Below are 21,313 nucleotides of genomic sequence, written 5' to 3'. Positions count from 1 at the left end.
GAAAATCACCGGCTACACCGAGAACTTTGAAAGTATACCAGATTTCGGATTATACGACATTTTCAACTACCTGATAGTAAATAGAACTGACTACGACAGAAAGAAACTCAAAGCATATAATATGTCGATTCCAAAGTCCTTTCTTCCACAATTCTTAATCCATATTTTACACTTCTCCAGGTTCGTCTTTGGTTTGGGGAACGGGATGAAAAACACACCATTCATATGGGGTCTGTCTGCGTACCGTGAATCGCTGTTACACGTGCCGTAACAGCAATGCTTACCTCCCATTTTTGCGATATTTCGTCGGATTTCGGAAAATAAAATCGAAGATTTGTCATGTACAACTGAGAAAAACTATATTTATTTTAATTATATACCCTAAAAAATTAAGGTTGGAAAACAAACAGTTTTAAACGAAGTTTATTAGGACGATGATCAGCCTTTTTTTCCTCGCATTCCCCACATCGCCGTATACAAAGTGTGTGTAGCAGGGCCGTAGCAGACACTGCGCTCGGTTTGTTTGCCAGAGCTTACAACCGTGTGCAAATTTAAAGGTCCGTGAATACATTAGTAAACAGGCCTATTGACTTCGAAAAGTGGCGCAATTCTCCGCGACCCTCGACAGCGTGCATGTCATGATGTACGTGTGTCGATTCGTCGAAAGTTGAAACATGACTAGTCTCGGCGTGCAGACACTATTCAGAAGGGAAAGAACGTACTTCCCATAGGTTTAACACGCACCATGCCCCAATCTGTGCCGCATAAAAAAATAACGCGACCGGGCGTTCTAATTTAATGATCACGCCATCATCGGCTGGTAGCAAGTAAGTAGGGAGAGGTAGCGTTACGTTGGTGGTGTGTATGGTGAGATCAAAATTAAATAGGCCAGAATCTGAACTAGTGTAGTACATGAGCACGGCACCGCCTCCATCAATATATACCAAAAGACAGTGAGCCCCACATATGTAAGTATGTGCATGTTAGTTTTTTTTTATTTTCTAGCTCCCAGTTGAATTCCGTTATTATGCACTAATTGGAGTGGCAGTGATCGAGCAAGGGCCAAGGTAACTCCGGGAAGCTCCAACACCGGCGCCGGTGTTGGAGCTTCCCGGAGTTAGGGCCAAGGCTTGTTGTCGCAGTCGACAGAGATTGATGAAAGGCATCGTTTAACAATGTTAAATCTGCTGATGCATGGCGGATGGCCCCTACCGTTATAAGTCCTAACGTAAACACTTTAACTGTTAGCTAAGATAGTGGTCAAAAACTCAAAAGGTATATTGATCGATTGTGCAAGGCTTGTTGTCACAGTCGACAGAGATTGATGAAAGGCATCGTTTAACAATGTTAAATCTTCTGATGCATGGCGGATGGCCCCTACCGTTATCAGTCCTAAACACTCCAGCTAAGATAGTGGTCAAAAACTCAAAACGTATATTGATAGGACAAACTAAACAACTGTATGAATATTATTGATACTGACAAAATTAGCATGGTGATGCATAATGAAACGGTCCTCTATTTCTGTGTTGATACCTTTCTACCCGTGTTAGCAGATTCCCAAACTATGCGGTATGCCTAATAACCCTTTGCATTTTCCTTACCTCCCGAGCGGAGCCATAAATCACAGAGAGATACAAATAATTAGAATAATTGTCAAGTGGCTTCCTTTATAACAATTTGACAAAGATGTGTACTGCTACAAGATCATGGGAGTCTCAAAAAATTACTCATAAAAGCTCATTCAGATATGATTGGGTAGACTATAACACAAAAAAAGTGCATGGTTATTGCTCTTATTCTTATCTAATATAGTGCCCTTTTAGAACCTAAAATTGCTATGAAGGTAATTTTAGACCCCAAAATGTGTGAAATTTAGCCAATATGATCATACCAATTTAAAAAAAAAACACGTTGACCATTCATTAATTATTTAATTAAAAATAACTATACATGAGTCTGCTAATTGTGGGTAATATAAGTATTTTTCAACGTTTTTTTCAAATTTTTCAAAATATCTAATATTTGTGGTGGTACACAAGTATTAGAAATCGTTATATTTCAGCCGTCTGTGAACCGATTTTGATCAAACATAGATGATTTTGTCATTTAAATATTATGTTCTTTCAAATTTGACACTCAGTTTTCCATTATCTCACAAAAAATTATTTTGTTTAGCGCCCTCTGCAACAGAACTCAACTATCCCTTTAATTTATTTTTTTTAAACTCTTTTTTTTTTTTAAACAGCTGCGTGAGGCTAAACAGTGTAATTCTCCTCAAACAGTACTAGCTGGGATCCTGCCTGGTCCATTGCGAGTTGTACCGTTGGCGTTTGTGTTTTCAAGTCCGGAGTCTTTAAATTGGGATGTGAACATATGCTTGCTTCACCCTGAATTTGAATATTATAGGCGCGCTTCAGCATTGGTGCTCGCGAGTCTGGTCAAGTTGCTTAGTAGCTTCACTGTATGCTTGGTATGCTGAGTTAATCATGCATTGATTTAGTCCATTGGCTTATAAATTCATACCCTTCTTTTAGGTAACCAATTTTTTTCTTCTCAAGTCATGTGGAATAATACTGCAGAGACGCCAAGTTCAAACATCGGCAATGCGTGACATTTTCATGATTCGGCGTGCGGAGCGCGTGTGCGAGGGTACAACATACGTATAAGGTATAGCGTTTTTTCAAAATCTAGCGCGCCCGTCGTGCGAAAGAGCATTTTCAGACCCTCAAAATGCGTGATACTTGGTAACTCTGATACTGATGTTTCTTATATCCCTTGTACAGTTGTGATTGACGATTGACGATTGACGATTAATTCACTTAACCAAAAGACACCATTGACGAATGAATAACACAGCGACACCCTTTTGTGATACCAAGACTCCAAACTGGCAGGTGCAAGGTTCAACCTTTAATAAAAGATAAAAAACACAATCATAAGCATTACTAGAATAATGCATCCAATATGCTACTTAGCATAGCTGATATGACAATCAAATAATCTATCCAACATTTGTTTATCTTATCCAGTCAAATAATAAACAGGTTTGTAAATAACTGTAAATAAATGGCATAATATGAGTTAGGAAATATCTTTACATATTTCTGCTAAGATGAGTTCATAGCTCCTTTGATACAACCTATTGACTCACTATTAATTACCAAAGCATAATTAGTGGTAACCTAAATCTTAATAACAGGCTGCACGAAAGACTACCAATCTATAATGACCCCTGGCATACCTGACCTACTTTCTGTCAACTACTCTTTATAGAACATTTTGTCTTTCATACTAATCCAAAAAACCAACTGAATATTGGACAGCTTATACTGTACATACATTTCTAACATAATCCACTGAAACTAATAATAATACAACTTTTCTGTCATATTCATATCTGTCTTCTTTACGTTTACCGAAATTAATTCTAACCCAATGACTTTATACACAACTGCATGCCCACACACAACGTAAATTTACGTACGTGAGTAACAATTTTCTTACTTAATTTTACACTATTTGCATTTCTTCATTTTTATCACCAATAGCATCAAACACAACAATAGTCATCATATTTCAATAAACAGAGGTAAATAAATACTCACAACATTGGGCTTGTGTCAAAATACCAAAAAATGGTGCACTTTCAGTGCCGATAACTAACTGCAACAACGTGTTTTAGTTTCCCTAACAAATTCGCAACTGCCCTCTATGGCTAAACCCAAAATAACCAAAACTTCGCTTCTGACGTCATAATACCCCACATCGTATGCAACATTCCGGCCCCTTAAATGTGAACATTCAATGAACATTTACATAACTTATCCTATCATACAACCCTTTCATAGAAATTGTATTTCGGTTAATAACACAAACATCCCATTTAAATCTGTTAACATACTATGAAAAAGCACATAAATGTAAAAATAAAACGTACTCCACTATTTATACACATATAAATCAAACCCTTTCATCTACGGTAAAGGTATTTCTTATGCAAATAACTTCCATCGTGTATGTAACTGATAATAACATTTTCTAAATCTTCACTGGCTGTACTTAATCATTTTCTCCAAACTGTATCAAGTTTATATTAACATATATACATATCTTTGAAATTTCAGACAAATTTTCCTTTCCCTTTACTCCTAATACAAACAGTAGCTTTGGATACATTTTAGGATTTAACTACTCTTGATGAAAATTCCTTTTTAGTCTCCATATGTCACCATATGGATTATGTTGTCAAGCAGATACAACCTGCATATAAACATAACATAGAAATTTCTGCACATGTGAAATAACTGCAACCCTTGTCATGTTTTATTTGTTTGTTTGTTTTTTGTTTTTTTGTTTTTTTTCTTTTATAACCCCAAATCTGATATTTGGCCTCAATGCACAAAAAAAGGGAAACAACAGGAGTTGCATGTATTTCTACCAATATCTTATGTATACATATTATAAAACATATTTCATGCATGGATTAATATTTAAATATTCAACTATCAGTCCTTCCATGGGATATATCTCCAACAATCCTTTTTCTGATTGTCATTGTTCGATGTATCAAATTTCACTCTTATAGTGTTTATCAATCTGAATGTTAATGTTTCTTTGCGAAAGCGTTCAATCTCGGTATGGTCAGTTCTCCCTTTTGTGTCAGAAGAAATCCTTTGCGATGTAAGACCGCGATAACGAAGACCGCTAAATTACTAAACTTACGGCGAGTGACTGAATCCATCCAATAAACAGCGGTCCACTAATATATCATAAAGGGGAGGCGTTGCTAGGCTCGCACTTCTAACACTTATTTTAAATTACACCACAAATATTGCAGATCCATGTGCCATCCAATGAACCATGATCCATTATTATGATATCACCTTAACGCGATTTAACACATAAAATCTCAGGAATCCACTTCCAGGAGCAAACAGAGCTTAGCGATAGGTCTTCGAAGTGTGCTAGTTTGCGTCTTCACTTCGCATTGCCGAACGTTGCCTTCTCGGTCTGGCATGGTTCGAAGCACTCTTCCTATCTGCCAGCAGTTACGTGGTGCGTGCTCATCAACTACCAAAACTAGATCGCCGACCTGAATATTGCGTCGTGAAGTAGCCCATTTCTGCCGCTCTTGCAACCGTGGTAAGTACTCCTTCACCCATCTCGACCAAAAGGTATCCGCTAAAAGCTGCACCTGGCGCCATCTCCTCCTGGCATAGTTGTCTGCTTCACTGGTAGTTGTGGGAGGCAGTGGTGATTTTGCATTGAGTAGAAGCAGATGATTCGGAGTTAAGGCTTCCACATCATTTACATCACTGGACACCTCAGTGATTGGCCGGCTGTTCATGATGCTTTCAATCTCACAGAAGAGTGTATGCAATGAATCATCATTCAGGGTTTGCTGCTTAACCAAGGAACACAGCAGCTTCCTCACAGTTCGGATCTGGCGTTCCCACACCCCTCCATGATGACTAGCTGCGGGTGGATTGAATGTCCATTTGATATTCTTCTGCAACAATGTATCATGTATCTGAGCCTGGTTCCAACTTTGTATTTCGGTCCTCAGTTCTCTCTCTGCTCCAACCAAATTAGTGCCGTTATCAGATCTAATTTCTCTCACATTTCCCCTGCGTGCAATGAAGCGTCTGATAGCATTAATGCAAGAGCTTGTGTCAAGGGAATCTGCCATCTCAAGGTGCACTGCTCTCACAGTAAGACATGTGAATAGCACCCCATATCTCTTTACGACACTCCGACCCCTTTTCACTTCCAACGGTCCAAAATAATCAATTCCAACTCTTGAAAAGGGGGGCTCATCTGAAATAAGCCGGTCAACTGGCAAGTCCGCCATCTTTTGCTCAAGAACCTTCCCTCGCTGTCTTCTGCACACAACACATCTAGTCAGTATCCTTCTGATCACAGAGCCAGCAGCAGGAATCCAATATTTCTGGTTGAGGCAAGACAACATATGATTTCTGCCACTATGTCCCGATGCCTCATGGATTTCACTCAGGATAAGCTTGGCGACATGACTATCATTGCGAAGTATAATTGGGTGCTTCGCCTCCTCTTGCAACATTGCCTTGCCAAGCCTTCCTCCTACCCTCAGTAGGCCATTTATCATCCTTGGGTCTAGCTTGTAGATTGGACTTGTCTTCTTGACCAATTTACAGCTCTGTTCTTGGTGTGCAGTGTCATTCTGCTCAGCCTGCAAGGTTGACATCTCATGAGGGAAGCTGACTGCTTGTACATATTGCAGAATTTTCTCCTCTGCGTCCTTCATCTCTTCCACCACCAAGCTTCCATGCAAAAGTTCAGCTGAAATGCCTTCAGGACCCTGTGTACATTTACATCTCAGCCATTTCAAGTACCTCCGTAGCCAGCAAACTGCTTTCTTCAACCTGTGCCACGAGGAGTAGTGTTCAAGAAGTTTGTTCATTAAGGCAGTTTCTTCTGAGAGAGTTGTCATATAAACCCCAGCCTTGTCCTTGCTCTTAACTTCAGGGTCGCCATCTAGACTGACATCATTTAAGACTTGACTTGCAGGCCTTGACTCATTCTCACACCATAAGAAGCTGGGTCCACTCACCCATCTCTTGCTGGTTGTTAACGCCTCAGCTGTCATCCCTCTTGAGACATCGTCAGCCGGATTCTGCCGAGTGTTGACGTAGTGCCACTGCTTTGGGTCAGATCCTTCATGGATTACTGCAATCCTGTTTCCGACGAATGTGTGGAATCGTCTTTCCACATTCTTGATATACTGGAGCACTATAGTGCTGTCACTCCAGAACACAGAGTCACTCAGGGTGAAGTCTAGCTCACGTCTCAGCATACCATCGAGTCTCACAGCAAGCGTCGCTGCCATCAATTCCAGTCTAGGTATCGTAACTCTCTTCAGCGGAGTGAGCCGAGTCCTGGCCATTACTAGACTGCAATAGACCTTGCCCTCCTGGTTCGTCACTCGGAGATAAGAGGCCACACCATATGCCCTCTCTGAAGCATCAGAAAAGTGGTGCAATTGGTACTCCGTCACATCTCCGAAATCATGAGGCTTTAGGCACCTGCTGATGTTGAAATCCTCCATAAGCAGCAGATCTCTCTTCCAGTTCAGCCAGCTCTCACGCTGCTTCTCTGGCAATGGCTCATCCCAATCCAATTTCATAGCCGTGAGCTCTTGCAAAATGATCTTGGCATTCAACACATATGGGCTTGCAAATCCGTACGGATCATATACCGAGGAAACCTCACTCAGCACTCCACGACGGGTACAGGGCTTGTGTTTCGGGGTGATTCCATACGTCATGGTATCTAGTTCAATGTTCCATTTGACACCCAGGGCCCTCTCAATCGGTAAGGTATCATAACTTAAGTCGAGTCCTTCCACTTCCTTTGCCCTGTCATGAGCAGGCACAGACTCCATTACCTTTGGGCTATTGCTTAGCCACTTTGTGAGGTTGAAACCTCCTCCTTTCAGCATTCTCTTCAGCTCATCTACGAGTTGAACTGCTTTATCTTCTTCCTTCACTGATACCAGGCAGTCGTCAACATAAAAGTTGCGTTTTACCACGTTTACTGCGTCTGGGGAGAATTCTTCGGCTTGGTCTTCAGCGGTATGCCTCAGTACAAAGCTGCAAACACTGGGACACCAGGTCCCTCCAAAGAGGTGTACACACATCCTGTAGACCATTGGCTGTCTCTCAATATCTCCTTCTGGCCACCAGAGAAACCGCAGCATATCTCTTTCATCAGGCGGGACTTGTACTTGATGGAACATCGCTTGGATGTCCCCCATAATGGCAATCGGCTCCTGTCGAAACCTCAAGAGAACACCCAGAAGTGTGTTTGTTAAGTCAGGGCCTTGCAAAACTGCATCATTGAGCGATCTTTCCTGGTATGTAGATGCACAGTCAAACACAATTCTTGTCTTGCCCGGCTTGTTAGGGTTTTCAACAGGATGGTGAGGAAGATACCAAACAGGTTTGCCTGAACCTGCATTCCTTTCTTCTACTCTCTCTGCATATCCATCCTCCACCAATCCTGACATAGCCTTGGTATATCGTCTGTGTAGATCCTCATCTCGCCTCAATCTCCTACCAAGACTCTGTAGCCTTTTTTCTGCTACATATATGTTGTCAGCCAGTTCTTGGGGTCTCTCTTTGAAGGGTATAGACAACTGGTAGTGATCACCCTTCTTCTGGATACTATCCTCCCAAATTCTCAGAGCTCTCTTGTCATTGACAGACATACACTTAGATTGTCCTGCTAGCGACCCTGATTCAAGTGACCAGAACCTTTCCACTTGAAGCTCCAAATTAGCATCACTGGAAATAAAGCTTGACGATATGTCATGGTCTCTGTGCCGGTTCCCAACTGGTCCATTCACGGTCCATCCTAATGCCGTCCTCACAGCATAAGGTTGCCCGGGTTCGCCATACTTAACGTCCTTTGGTACCAATACTTCTGGCACATCTTGTCCAATTAGTAGCATGACGTCTTGAGGTCTAGCAGCCGGTAGATTCAGATCTGCAAGGTGGGCAAATTGGCGAATGTCACTTCTATCAGCAGCAAGTGCACTGCTAACATTTATCTTCTCTTTGGCTAATACATGATGGAGACTGACTCTATATTGAGTTGACAGACTTTCAACTTCCAGGTTGACTGCTTTACATGTTGTGACAATCCTTGACTTGTCTAGAGTCGACATGGAAAGGCTCTGCTCTGTTCCTTCAGCCCCGATCTTACGCGTCAACTCCAAAGTGCAGAATGTTGATGTTGAACATGTGTCTAACAAGGCATAAGTGTCAAAATACTCCTCTTTCCCTCTAGCTCGTACTCGAACGGGAACAATAGGTAGCACTACTTTACTACCGGCCCCTATGACACTACAACTTTCTTCAGCAACATGAGAGGATGACGAGTGATGAGTAGTTGCCTCCGTTTCAGATGACGTTGGTGAATTCCTGGCATCACTTGATGACTCTCCGATATCCCTCCGAGACTCTGTGCTATCAGTCTGTGAAGGCTGTCTGATAAGGTGTAGAAACTTGGTGTGTTTCCTGTTACACCCACTTACTGAGCATGTCCTATTTAACTTGCAGTCCCTGGTCATGTGACCTTTATTCAAACAATTGTAGCACAATCTTTCCTTCTGGGCCAGTTTAAGCCTGTCCTCAATCTTGAGTTGCTTAAACTCACTGCAGCCGAATAAGGAATGCTCTCCACCGCACTGAATGCAGCTCCGTGTCTTGCTGCCTTCAGCATCTGTACTAGTAGTAAAGACCCCTCTCGATGTCTTCCCAGACTTCTTAAATGCTGACATCTTACTGCCTTGATCTCTAATTGTCAGCCTACCGAAGACAGGGTCATTCTCTTCATCTGCAATCTGTTGCAAGAATGCAACCAAATCCGTAATAGCTGGAAGTCGACCCTCTTTTCTAGCTCTTCCTACAACTTTTAACCATCCTGTCCTCAGATGGTATGGTAGCCTCTCTACTATCTTCAGCAGAACATGTTGAGAAGTCAGCTCAGATGCCTGACCTACTGCTTCTAGCGTCTGCACACAAATCTGGATTTCATCCGCCATTTCAGCTAGTCCATGTTTGTCTTGTGCAGCAATGTTCTTTCCTTCAGTAACCTTTCTAAGCCAGGCATGAGCAATCATTACTGGATTTCCATACTTTTCTTTGAGTAGAATCCTTGCCTTGTGATAGCCCTCTGTAGGCTTCATAATCATACATGGTTGAAGCAACTTCTTAACGTCGCCAGCACAATAGTGCAGGAGGCGTGTCAGCTTGAGAGCGTCGTCTACTGAAGTTTGGTCAACACTGTTCTCAAAGGACCTCCAAAACTCATGGTACTTCAGCGGATCACCTTGATAGGTAGACAGAGTGGCATGAGGAAGGGATACAGACTCTAACAGCCCCCGCTGTTGTCGTTGTCCTTGCTCCAGTAATTGCAGCAGCAGCATTTCCGTCTGTGTGTGAGAAGAAGGTACAGTTTCGTCCTCATCTGGCTTCATCATAACAGGTTTGTAGTTATTCGTGATTGAAGGCACAACGGATGACCTTGCGGGAGTAGGTCCACCTGTTCCTGCAACAGACTGTGCATATGGAGCATTATCTTGCTGATACACCCTCTCTTCAGCTTGAGCAACCTTTAACTGGGTTTTCAGCAACAGCTGGGCTTTGCGTTGCTTCAAGCGGAATTCTTCCATCTCGAGCTCCTGTTGCTCTCTTAAGGCTTCAGCTTCTGCCTCAAGAGCAGCCCTTCTCGCCATAGCCTTTAGCCTTGAGGACTTGGATGACGTGGAGATAGTAGTGCTTCCCCCACATTGGCTCACTGAATCATGCGGTGTGATGTCATCAACGTTAACAGCACCACCAAGGCCAACCAGCTCGTCACTGGACTTCACAGTCTCATTATTACCATCTTCACTGATGGTATTCATCTTGACGTTCTTGACTTGTAGCTCTCACTACCAAGCTGTTGTTGAACTGATGTGATTGACGATTGACGATTGACGATTAATTCACTTAACCAAAAGACACCATTGACGAATGAATAACACAGCGACACCCTTTTGTGATACCAAGACTCCAAACTGGCAGGTGCAAGGTTCAACCTTTAATAAAAGATAAAAAACACAATCATAAGCATTACTAGAATAATGCATCCAATATGCTACTTAGCATAGCTGATATGACAATCAAATAATCTATCCAACATTTGTTTATCTTATCCAGTCAAATAATAAACAGGTTTGTAAATAACTGTAAATAAATGGCATAATATGAGTTAGGAAATATCTTTACATATTTCTGCTAAGATGAGTTCATAGCTCCTTTGATACAACCTATTGACTCACTATTAATTACCAAAGCATAATTAGTGGTAACCTAAATCTTAATAACAGGCTGCACGAAAGACTACCAATCTATAATGACCCCTGGCATACCTGACCTACTTTCTGTCAACTACTCTTTATAGAACATTTTGTCTTTCATACTAATCCAAAAAACCAACTGAATATTGGACAGCTTATACTGTACATACATTTCTAACATAATCCACTGAAACTAATAATAATACAACTTTTCTGTCATATTCATATCTGTCTTCTTTACGTTTACCGAAATTAATTCTAACCCAATGACTTTATACACAACTGCATGCCCACACACAACGTAAATTTACGTACGTGAGTAACAATTTTCTTACTTAATTTTACACTATTTGCATTTCTTCATTTTTATCACCAATAGCATCAAACACAACAATAGTCATCATATTTCAATAAACAGAGGTAAATAAATACTCACAACATTGGGCTTGTGTCAAAATACCAAAAAATGGTGCACTTTCAGTGCCGATAACTAACTGCAACAACGTGTTTTAGTTTCCCTAACAACAAAGAGATTCGATCATACACGTATGTCCTCCGTAGGAGGACTAGAGGGCCAACTAAAATCGTGACCTTTGACATTTCATAGGTTTTGCATTGGATGCATTATGGGGGTTTTGTCCGATTTGAACGACGGTTTTGGAGGGTCAATGAATATTCATGAGCAATGACGTAAAAAATACGCCAATTACTGTTTGTTGATTGGCCATCGACAAAATGTTTTATGTATTAGGTCATGCATAAAACATTTTTTGCATTCCCAGAATTCCCTACGATTTGGGCAAGAAAATGACGAAAAATGGCGGTTGTATGAACTGCGACTTTGAAGTTTTTCAATTACGAACAATGAAACATTTTTCTTGTAAGTGAATTTCTATTATCATAGAAGTTTGTCAAATACATCTCAGTTGAGCAGAAAATCTTCAGGCGAACATCGACATCAAAGTGATACCATACGGATACCAAAAAAAGTAAGTAAAGATCCATTTTGTGTGAAGATCTCTGAAACGATTGTGATGTGTTCGTCGTTGCAGTGAGGGGCTCTCTGCATTGCCACAACGTATTATTCCCTATCCCATCCCTTTCTTTTGTCTTACCAAAGAATATTAACTGATTGAATTAACTCTAATTTAAGTCGTCGACGGTAATACTTTTAGAAATAATCAGGAGTTTACCGTAGGTTATTTCATTACAGCACATCTCATAATTTTAAGTTAAATTCACAGCTTGATTACCGATAGTAATCAATGGTAGATGTAGACCTGTTGTAGACTGCGCAAATGGCTTATTGCTAGTCCAAGCCGATGCGATTTCGTCGAGCGGTTTATGATTTTCAATTCGCCGGTGCTAGCCGGCTGTAACACTCCACCAAGAAGCGACTGCGTTTCCTGAGCTGGCGCGGCTATAACTTTACAGTGTAGGCTACACTTTAGTCTTACTGTAAAGCCTAGGCTAGTATTCATAGCATAGTCTAGCCTGAATTTTCTGTCTCTTTCGTTCGTTAGCCTCTGATTTGGGTAGAGTCGGCTCCTCTCTTTAGCCAACCCTACCCAAATCAGAGGCTAACGAACGAAAGAGACAGAAAATTCAGGCTAATTAAGCCAGGCATAGAGTCTAGGCTACTCTCTAGGTCTAGATCTATAGATCTAGATAGACTAAGCCCTGGCCTAGGCTAGGGTCTAGTCTAGATCTAGTCATGCTAGTGTGGCATTATGTATCCAGGTCCAGCTTAGTTCGGATGTAGGCTAGATAGACTAGACAAGAACAAAACAAAACAAAAAAAGGTGTCCCCCCCCCCTCCCCACCTCCCACTTCCCCTGATTTCGCTCTTAGTTATGTCATTGTGCCTTGTTTGAAATAATTAGTTTTTTTTTCAGGATTTTATGCCACCCCTTAGTTTTATGTTGGTGAGAATTCTGGATCCAACCCTACATATGACATGGATATTTCTTTCTCTAAAGGACATGAACAAAGTTATAAACTGATAACTAATGCATGCATTTGATATTAGCAGGAACCTTACTTTGTGTACTTCTGTTTTCTTTTAATTGTAGATGCTATGGAACAAAGAAGCAGATAATGATCACAGAAGTGCAACAAAGAGCACCAGGACCTGATCAACAAATGTATCTAATCAGGAACAGGACACCTAAGACCTAAGTTGAACTTTGGCAAGGTATGTTTGTATGAAGTTCGAAAATATTCAGGCTGTATAATCTAAGCCCATGCGAACACCACACTCGACTTGGACTATACAAAGATTTGGGGAACTGTCATCTTGTGTTGCATTATATCTTGTAATTCTCATTTATTCTCTAGCTTTTTATTTAGGTGACAAACTAGGGTGTTGCTACAGTTTATTTTCTCAGCATATTAAAAGATGTACTTAAAGGTACTCAAAGGTACTTTTCCTAAATATTACATTATATCTAACAAACTTTGGTTCACAAAAGTCTAGCAAATAATAACTTAAAATGAATTGGAAATACATTTTAACCTTTATTCTTCTCTTCAAAAAAGGCCCTATCAGATAGACATAAGTTTATCATTTTTTAATAAAATTAAATTTGCAAGACCTAAAAAAAGTGGGGAGGTACTATTTTTGAAAATCCAATATAATGCAGCAGTTTTAATCTTATTTGATTTCTCCTCTCTTTTTGTTTTTTATTATGCAGGTTGTCCCATGCAGAAGGTTTGATTCCCAGGCTTCTTTTGTACAAGTCCCTTGTCTATCCTCATCTGTTCCGGTGTCTGGGATCCCTACAACATCTCAGATGTCCAGGACGCTCCTTCACAATGGGGACCACAAGAGAACCAGCAGTTTGACTGAGATGATCAGCACCTTTTAGTTGCCTACTATATCTACAACTACAAGGCACTCTGCAAGAAGACTGGGAATGGTGCACAAGATAGTCAATTGTCTCTCCGCTCTCCCTTGAAAATTTCCCCACTGCACTACTTATAGCTACTTGCGCCTTCTATATAGCAAACAATGCCTAATCGGTGCCTACTGGTCTCCCATGATCCTCTTTTTCTTATATTAATTGAGAGCTGATTTGATGAGATAACCACCTGTCAGTGACCTTGCAGGGTGGTCTAATCCCCCTGGCCAAACTAGTACAGACGGGCTTTAACAAATCACGAGCAGGAAGTACCGTGACATGACCCTCCAGTTGCACCAAGCCAGAAGCGACATAGACAAGTTTGTATTTGCCCAACACTCTGTCCCAAAGTTAATGGAACTGACTTCCAGCAAATATAGTGCATGCTGACAGTCCAGCTGCCAGGGACTACTTCTGAGGCATCTACTCTCCTTATCCCACTTAAAAACAGTCTGTCTTCCTCACACCACTTGTAATCTTTAGTATTAGTTCATCTTCGTGATAGGCTACAACGCCTTTTGAAGATTACCAGAAGAATAAGAAGAAGATATATCGAGGATCATGAAAGTAATCATATCTTCTTTTAAATGCGCGTACATGTAATATAGTTTTTTGATATTTAATCTTAAGTCAAGTTCTGACAAAAATATTAGGGATGCTGAACTGGATAGTAAATTGAAGGGGGGGGGGGGGGGTATAAAATGATGTAGTTCAATAGTAATACTGTAGTAATATAATTATACACTGTCGCTCATAAAGTTGGAATATTTTTGTTTTACCCCAATTTATGGAATTATTTTAAAAATAATTTAAAAATAATAGATCTAGATAATAGTATACATTCTCAGATCTTATTTTTAAATTATTTATAAAATAATTCCATAAATTGGGGTAAAACAAAAATATTCCAACTAATAGTAACAATAAAGACAATGATCATGATAATAGTAGTAATAATAATGATAATACAGGTAGTAGTAAAAATCAACAACCATAATGTCCAATGTCAGATAAAGTACTCATAAAACTCAGTATATACCTGTTCTTTACATAATAAAATAGCATGTTGATATTATTGAATATTTTTTTCAAAATCTACAGTAAACTTTTACAACTGAAAAATTTGAATTCAAGAGACAGCCCCACCCCCCATCCATTTGCCATCCTTTTTGTTAATGTCATGTTGGATTTAAAAAGATCTTTATAGAAACAAAATATGTTCATAAATGAGTTCATAAATGTTAATAAATTAGTTGATACTGCTTAATTCTGTTCTTTTCATTTTCTTATTTTGTGAAATGTATGTGATGATGCTGGTGATTATGATGATGTAGGCACTCTGTAATGATAATGCTGTATGACTGAGGTGAGATGGGGTCTGATGCAGTCTTGTGTAGAATTGAGTATGGTGTTCGACCTTTTGATGTTTGTTTATATCTGGTATCAGCGAGATAGATTTAACCATCTTTTCTAATGAGAGAAAGCGGAAATGTAACAAGAGAGTGGGCAAGACTAATGTATAAATACAGTATACAAAATGGTTTACAATAAAGATGAGGGGGGGGGGGGGGTTAAATAAAGAATAAGTCAATGCCAAAATGATGAAAGCATAGGTAATTGGGGTGTGGATGGGGGAGGGAGGTTAATAGAGCCTATGGAAATGTCAATATTGGAAAGGGTCCCTGTATTGAAAATGTTACTGTTGGGGGGGGGGGGGCAAATTTCCAAAAAATCAGTGGCGACGAATGCAAAAATTTAAATTTCATTGGGGATGGGGCACAATATGAAGAACATTGAAGTCGAGGTGAGAATGATTCATTATTTGGACACTAAAAATATGAATATATCACTTGTTAAGTCGGCTAAATGATCAGTGCAGTTTTTCTGATTTAAAAAATATTTAAGTTAATAAACAAACAAAAAAAAGAGGTAAAAAATGAATTGAGGTACCACAGTGAAATGGGGTCATTTTTTTTGCCTTTTAACTGAACTGAATTTTTTAAAATGTACTTTCCATCCTGGTGACAGTGAAGTTTGTGGCCCCAACTAAGTCAACCATTTAAAAGTTTATTACCCCCCCCCCCCCCCCCCCCCCCCCCCCCCCCCCCCCAACACACACACCTCCACAACTCTGCATGAACTTTGTTCTACATTTATCCGGCCCAATTAAGGATTATGTCGGTATAGTAACGCATGCGCATTGACTTTTTTTCATGCGTTAATATGCTAATAAGTGGAAAATAGCTCATGAATATTCCAAATTTTAATTTAAATATTTTGCGCGCTACGCGCAGTCCAAAATCCCCGTTTCGCTGGTGCACTAAAACTTTGTCGTCTTCATAGGCTAATACATGAAAAGTGGAAGCAGTGTGCACTTTTGACCCTCCAAAATCTCCCCATGGCTAGACGGATGCAGAAGCGGAGTTGAACCCCCCTGCCTAACAAATTCGCAACTGCCCTCTATGGCTAAACCCAAAATAACCAAAACTTCGCTTCTGACGTCATAATACCCCACATCGTATGCAACAACAGTATTATCATTTTTTGCACTTTATCACATAATCATGTTATTCATGAAGGTGAAATCACATTAATTGTTCAATATCATTTTTCTATTCTGTTATTATCCTTTGTTTTACAGCTCAATTTAAACCAAGATGGCTGAAGTTACGTACATTCTTGATGATCTAGACTACTACTCCGAGGCTTACCAAACCTTCACTCATTGTTCAGTCAAGACTGGAGCCATCCAGGACTGGGTTGATACAGCATTTAAGGAAGAGGTCGTTGAGAAACTGTCCAAGAGATGCCAGTCTGCAGATCCTCTCAAAGTTTTAGGAATCGGCAGCGGAGCTGGTAAGGGCCTTTTGCATTGATCTCACAATGGAGCTATAAGAGTTATAGCTCCATGATCTGACAATTGCTCCGACAACAAATGCTCTTGGAAACTTCATCAAGGGTCAGCGTTACAGTTGGGTTTGAGGTTAGGTTTAAGGCTTTAAGCATAGGTTTAAGGTTGGGTATAGTGTTGGATCCAGGGTTGAAGGTAGGAATTCTGTATCTAGTTGAAACTGACCTCAGAGCAGTTGTTGCAGGAGCATTTATGTTATATCTGTTGATGGTTGTAGACAATTAACAACCAGATTTAAAATGTGTTAGCAATGATCTTATGACAGAGGCACTGCTTTAATTTTCAGCGTGTTTCCACAGAAAACATCGACAAGGTATTACCCGTGTCATACCGTGTCAGTTTTCCTGTGGAAACACAAGCTTGTTGGGTCAAGTCGACCGAGATACGGATTATCAGATCCACCTCTGGAGGTGGATCTTGACGTGTCGATCCCAACGAACTCCCTGTGAAATCGCTGTGGAAACACACAGCGACAAACCGTGTCTGGCGGATCATCAGAGCGCGCGAAGCCTCAATCACCACTGCAGCGTGATCGGTTGAAAAATACTTTGAAATACGCGTATACAATAATATGTTGATATACGCGCTGTACGTGACAATAGAATAGCATGGAATCCTGTGTAGATCTGAATCCATGATCGAGGTCAAAGGTTGAATCTTGACTTCCGATTGACACGGTATTTGCCTAACTTGGAACACGGAATCGGGGCGAATCGGAATGCTGTGCTCTGTGGAAACAGATTGGTTTAATACCCTGTTGCCGCGACACGGTATTTCAATTCCGGAAAAGATAATCCGTGTTCCACTTCTTTTCTGTGGAAACATGCTGTTTGTTAACCTTGCGCACATTTTCAGCTTCCATTTTATATACCTGTCTGTTGTCTTCAGTCCATCCTGTCCAGGAATAATGTTAGGTTCTCTATCTTTATCTTTTTTTCCATATTGTTCCATTCTTATTGTGTTTTCCTAATCTTATGTGTGCAAGACGCTGTGCAATATAAAGTACATGTAACTCTGATCAGTGCTACTCTTTGATTTTATAATTCTCTCTTTCATATTTTCATCCTGCTGTAGGAAACATTGACTGTGCTATGCTGGAACAGCTCCTTCCGACATTCCCTCGGATCACCAACACCATTGTGGAGCCCTCCGAGGCTCAGAACGACCTCTTTAAGAACCTGGTCAAGGAGAAAGAAGATACTTTGAAGGGAGCGTCCTTTGAGTGGAGAATGGAAACCTCAGATCAGTACTTGGACAGGGTCTTCAGCTGTGAGGGCGGTGTTCAGCCACCAAAATTCCACTTGATACATGCAGTACATGTCCTCTATTATGCCGCAGACTTGAAACAGACCCTGAAGAGACTACATGATATGCTTGAAGATGGAGGCCTCCTTTTTATTATCGTCCTGTCTAGTAAGTAGTGAGATGTTTACAGTTCTTTTACTCTTATACTGCTACTAAGTTTACAAACATACATTACAGATTTTGTGAAGACAAAGTTTTTAGAGAAGAATCTCGTCTTCATTGTTAAACTTGATACAAACAGTGACCTACATATCCAACATTCAAATTTGCGGACATCTGTTGAAATTCAGGAAGAAGGACAAGTTACTCTGTCCAAAATATAAGTGTAATGTGATCTTAATTAAGGCATTTTCAACTGTTTTTGGCATTGAAATAGTTTGATTTCTTAATCACAGGGATTGCCATATTAAGTCCATATATGGTCAATGCTTTAAAATACCTTTCTCTGAGACCCTTCTAAGTTCAAATAAGCAAAAAAAGTACTAATGGAATAATTTAATGTGGTTTCTCATTTGTATAAACTGTGGAGTTGTTGATTGTATTCCATGAACTATACATGTTGGAATAAGCTATATTCATAGATTTGTAGATCAGAACTAAAAGTGCTGATGCACAGATGTTGCTCTACATTGAGCAGTGATTTGCCATCCTTCTATCCCTGTACCCTCCCCCCTCTCCCCCCCCCTCTCTCACTTTCTCTATCTTCCCCTCTCTGTCTCTGTCTGGTTGTCCCTGTCTCTGTGTTTCCATATTTTGACTCAACCTCTCTTTCTCTCTCTCTCTCTCTTTTGACTCAACTTCTCTGACTCTGGTTCTGATGCTATTCCACTATCTTCATGGTTATTTTTTTGCTCCCTCCTTTTCAGAGCATTCCACTATCATCAAAGTCCACCGTAAGATGAACGAGATTGTGACTGATATGAGACCCCTCCTGCTGACCGATGAACAAGTCGGAGCTGCCCTGGACACCCAGAACATGCCTTACTCCGGAGAACAGGTCACCCGCTACATTCAAGGAACGTCCATCTTTGGCGAGGGCTGTCAGGAGGGTGACCACCTCCTCGACTTCTTGACCCACTCTAAAAATTTCCGCAAGATGGCGCCAGACAATCTCAGGGAGAGTGTCCTCAAGTACTTGAGAGATCCTGAATGCTCTATAGAGAAAGATGGTGAGGTCCTGGTCTTCAGACACTGGGTGCCCATGTCTGTCCCCAAGTGATTGTTCTCTACTGTGGTCCCAACAATTCCATTTGAGCAAGGTTATTATTTTCCATCTCAATCAGGAAAATATTTGATTTTTCAAAAGTAACGCTTATACAATTTTATTTTGTCCAAAATTCTGGTCACACTTTGATTGTAAATTATGCAGAAGATACAGAATGCAAGGTTATGATATATACATGTTCTTTTGTATCATCTGTCATCCTGGATGTTAATTTTTGAATTCTCGCTATCGCCAATACCCCAAATGCCCCGATGTTAGTTTCATGCCTCCATTTCAAATGCACTCTTGGATAGCTTGGTGACTTAGTCACTTCGGTCTATTTTGTGTTGCTGTACTGTGCCGTCCGGTCTCTGCAGATGCCGAGTTGCGCTCCAGCTGGTATTCAATAGTTTCTGAGCAACCTGTTTAGTGTTTATACACATTGTAGTAGTTGAATTGTGATACGTTTCACTTTGTCTTCGGCTTGTTTTCGGATAGTTTATCGTAAGCAATTTTCTGTTCTTTACAAACTGAATTGTCAGTTGGAATATAGTGCAATACTGTGAATCTGCTGTGTACTGGTCACACAGAAATAAACAAAAAAATGTTTGGAGATATCCCTTGATGAGAGATGTGACTTAGGTAATAGTCCGAACAATCCCTACACTGCTGGCTCCAGCATATGTTTTGTATAGAAGCTTTAACCTATATGACCTGTGCAAATTCCCAGTCAAGTGATTCTACATTCTAATAATTAAAAAAAAAGTAGATATCTTTTTATGTAACCAAAAATTATCTGTCTCACTCTTTCACAAGTCCAACAAATTGTTGATTTCAATCTTGCCAAATGCAATAACTATTTACTTCATTTATGCATTTTATCTTTACCAAGTTTGAAATCTTTACCATGTGTCAAATCTTTACCAAGTGTCAGATCGTTTTCAAGTGTCTTATCACCCTCATCAGTATTTACACTCTAGCACAAAATATAAGGGATACATCCTGTGATGGTAATCATGAATTTGATGAAAAAAGTACACCATTAAAGGGCCCCTCCAATCAAAAGGGGCTTAAAATTAAAAATAAGACATGTAGAAGAGTTTCCCTTTTTTCAAGCTATCCCTTGGGAAAGCAGGAAAAAAAACCAGATAAATAAGAATGGGGAATGCTTCTTGTTAATAAGTAAAGTATGCAAATATATGTACTTAAGAAATGTGTGACTTTTGAAAGTTGAAGTCACTAGTAGTACATGTACAAAGAATCTTCAATCGACTTTGATCATGACTTCTAATGTCAAACATGAGTATATGAGTTATGTATATAACAAGTTACTTGAGAAAATGATTTTCTCAAAGTTCTCATTATTGGAAATGTTTTATGTGTGAAAATTTATAGTGATGTTAATCATAGTACATGTGTATGTATAACAAGAAAATAATTCTGTATCATAGAATCAGAGCTGCCAACTAGTACGGATTTCCCGTAATTGTTACGGAAATTAACGACCATTACGGAATGTTGTATCAAATTACGGATTTTTTTTTAAAAAAAATGATTTTTTTTTTTTTTTTTTTTTTTTTTTTTTTTTTTTTTTTTTTTTTAAAATAAATTAAATATGATTTATCGTAGCGAGTGCTGTGAATAGAAGCCATTTTTCATGATAAACTGTGTTGTGATCACCTGAAATTCAATATTTAACATCTTTGTGTGAGTAAAATCACCAAATATTTCAGATAATCATGCGTCCGCGCAGTGTTGGCGTGCCGTTTTTTTAGATTCATAGCGCCGCATAAGAAATTACTGATTTATACCCCAAATTACTGATTTTGAGCCTTGTGATTACTGATTTTCTGTTCTGGAGGTTGGCAGCTCTGTAGAATGTTGTTTCACAAAAGAACAAATGTGATTATGTGATAACAAAGTTATTGTGATTCTTTGTACGTTTGTAAAATGTGAGCAAAACAAATTTCCAATATCGGACAATAAATTGAAATTGAAATTAGTTTGTTTTGAAATGTATATATATATATATATATATATATATATACTAATGATATAATTAAACATGCAATAATATCACAGCCACTCACATGTCTTTGCCAAAAATA

General features: G+C 39.7%; 2 protein-coding genes across 3 annotated transcripts; one reads left to right on the top strand and one right to left on the bottom strand.

Annotated features, from left to right (window-relative positions):
• The first annotated feature begins 847 nt into the window (after positions 1-847).
• Positions 848-20,635, top strand: LOC764668 (histamine N-methyltransferase). Of its 2 annotated transcripts, none has more exons than XM_030985679.1 (4): positions 848-972; positions 16,427-16,641; positions 17,771-18,109; positions 18,868-20,635. In XM_030985679.1, the coding sequence occupies exons 2-4, from the start codon at positions 16,443-16,445 to the stop codon at positions 19,218-19,220; spliced, it is 891 nt and encodes a 296-aa protein (XP_030841539.1). In that variant the 5' UTR covers positions 848-972; positions 16,427-16,442; the 3' UTR covers positions 19,221-20,635. The 2 variants fall into 2 exon arrangements, with proteins under 2 accessions (XP_030841539.1, XP_030841538.1); XM_030985678.1 differs by having other exon boundaries at positions 856-968.
• LOC115924145 lies at positions 4,913-11,403 on the bottom strand. The gene is made up of 2 exons (XM_030985972.1): positions 11,322-11,403; positions 4,913-10,624 (listed from the first exon to the last, which is right to left on the bottom strand). Exon 2 carries the CDS (start codon positions 10,448-10,450, stop codon positions 4,913-4,915), a length of 5,538 nt encoding a protein of 1,845 aa, XP_030841832.1. The 5' UTR covers positions 10,451-10,624; positions 11,322-11,403.
• Positions 20,636-21,313: the final 678 nt, after the last annotated feature.

Source organism: Strongylocentrotus purpuratus, unplaced genomic scaffold, assembly GCF_000002235.5.
Source record: "Strongylocentrotus purpuratus isolate Spur 01 unplaced genomic scaffold, Spur_5.0 spur5_scaffold_15, whole genome shotgun sequence".
NCBI classification, from domain to species: domain Eukaryota; kingdom Metazoa; phylum Echinodermata; class Echinoidea; order Camarodonta; family Strongylocentrotidae; genus Strongylocentrotus; species Strongylocentrotus purpuratus.
This window is presented reverse-complemented; position numbering and strand designations above follow the sequence as displayed.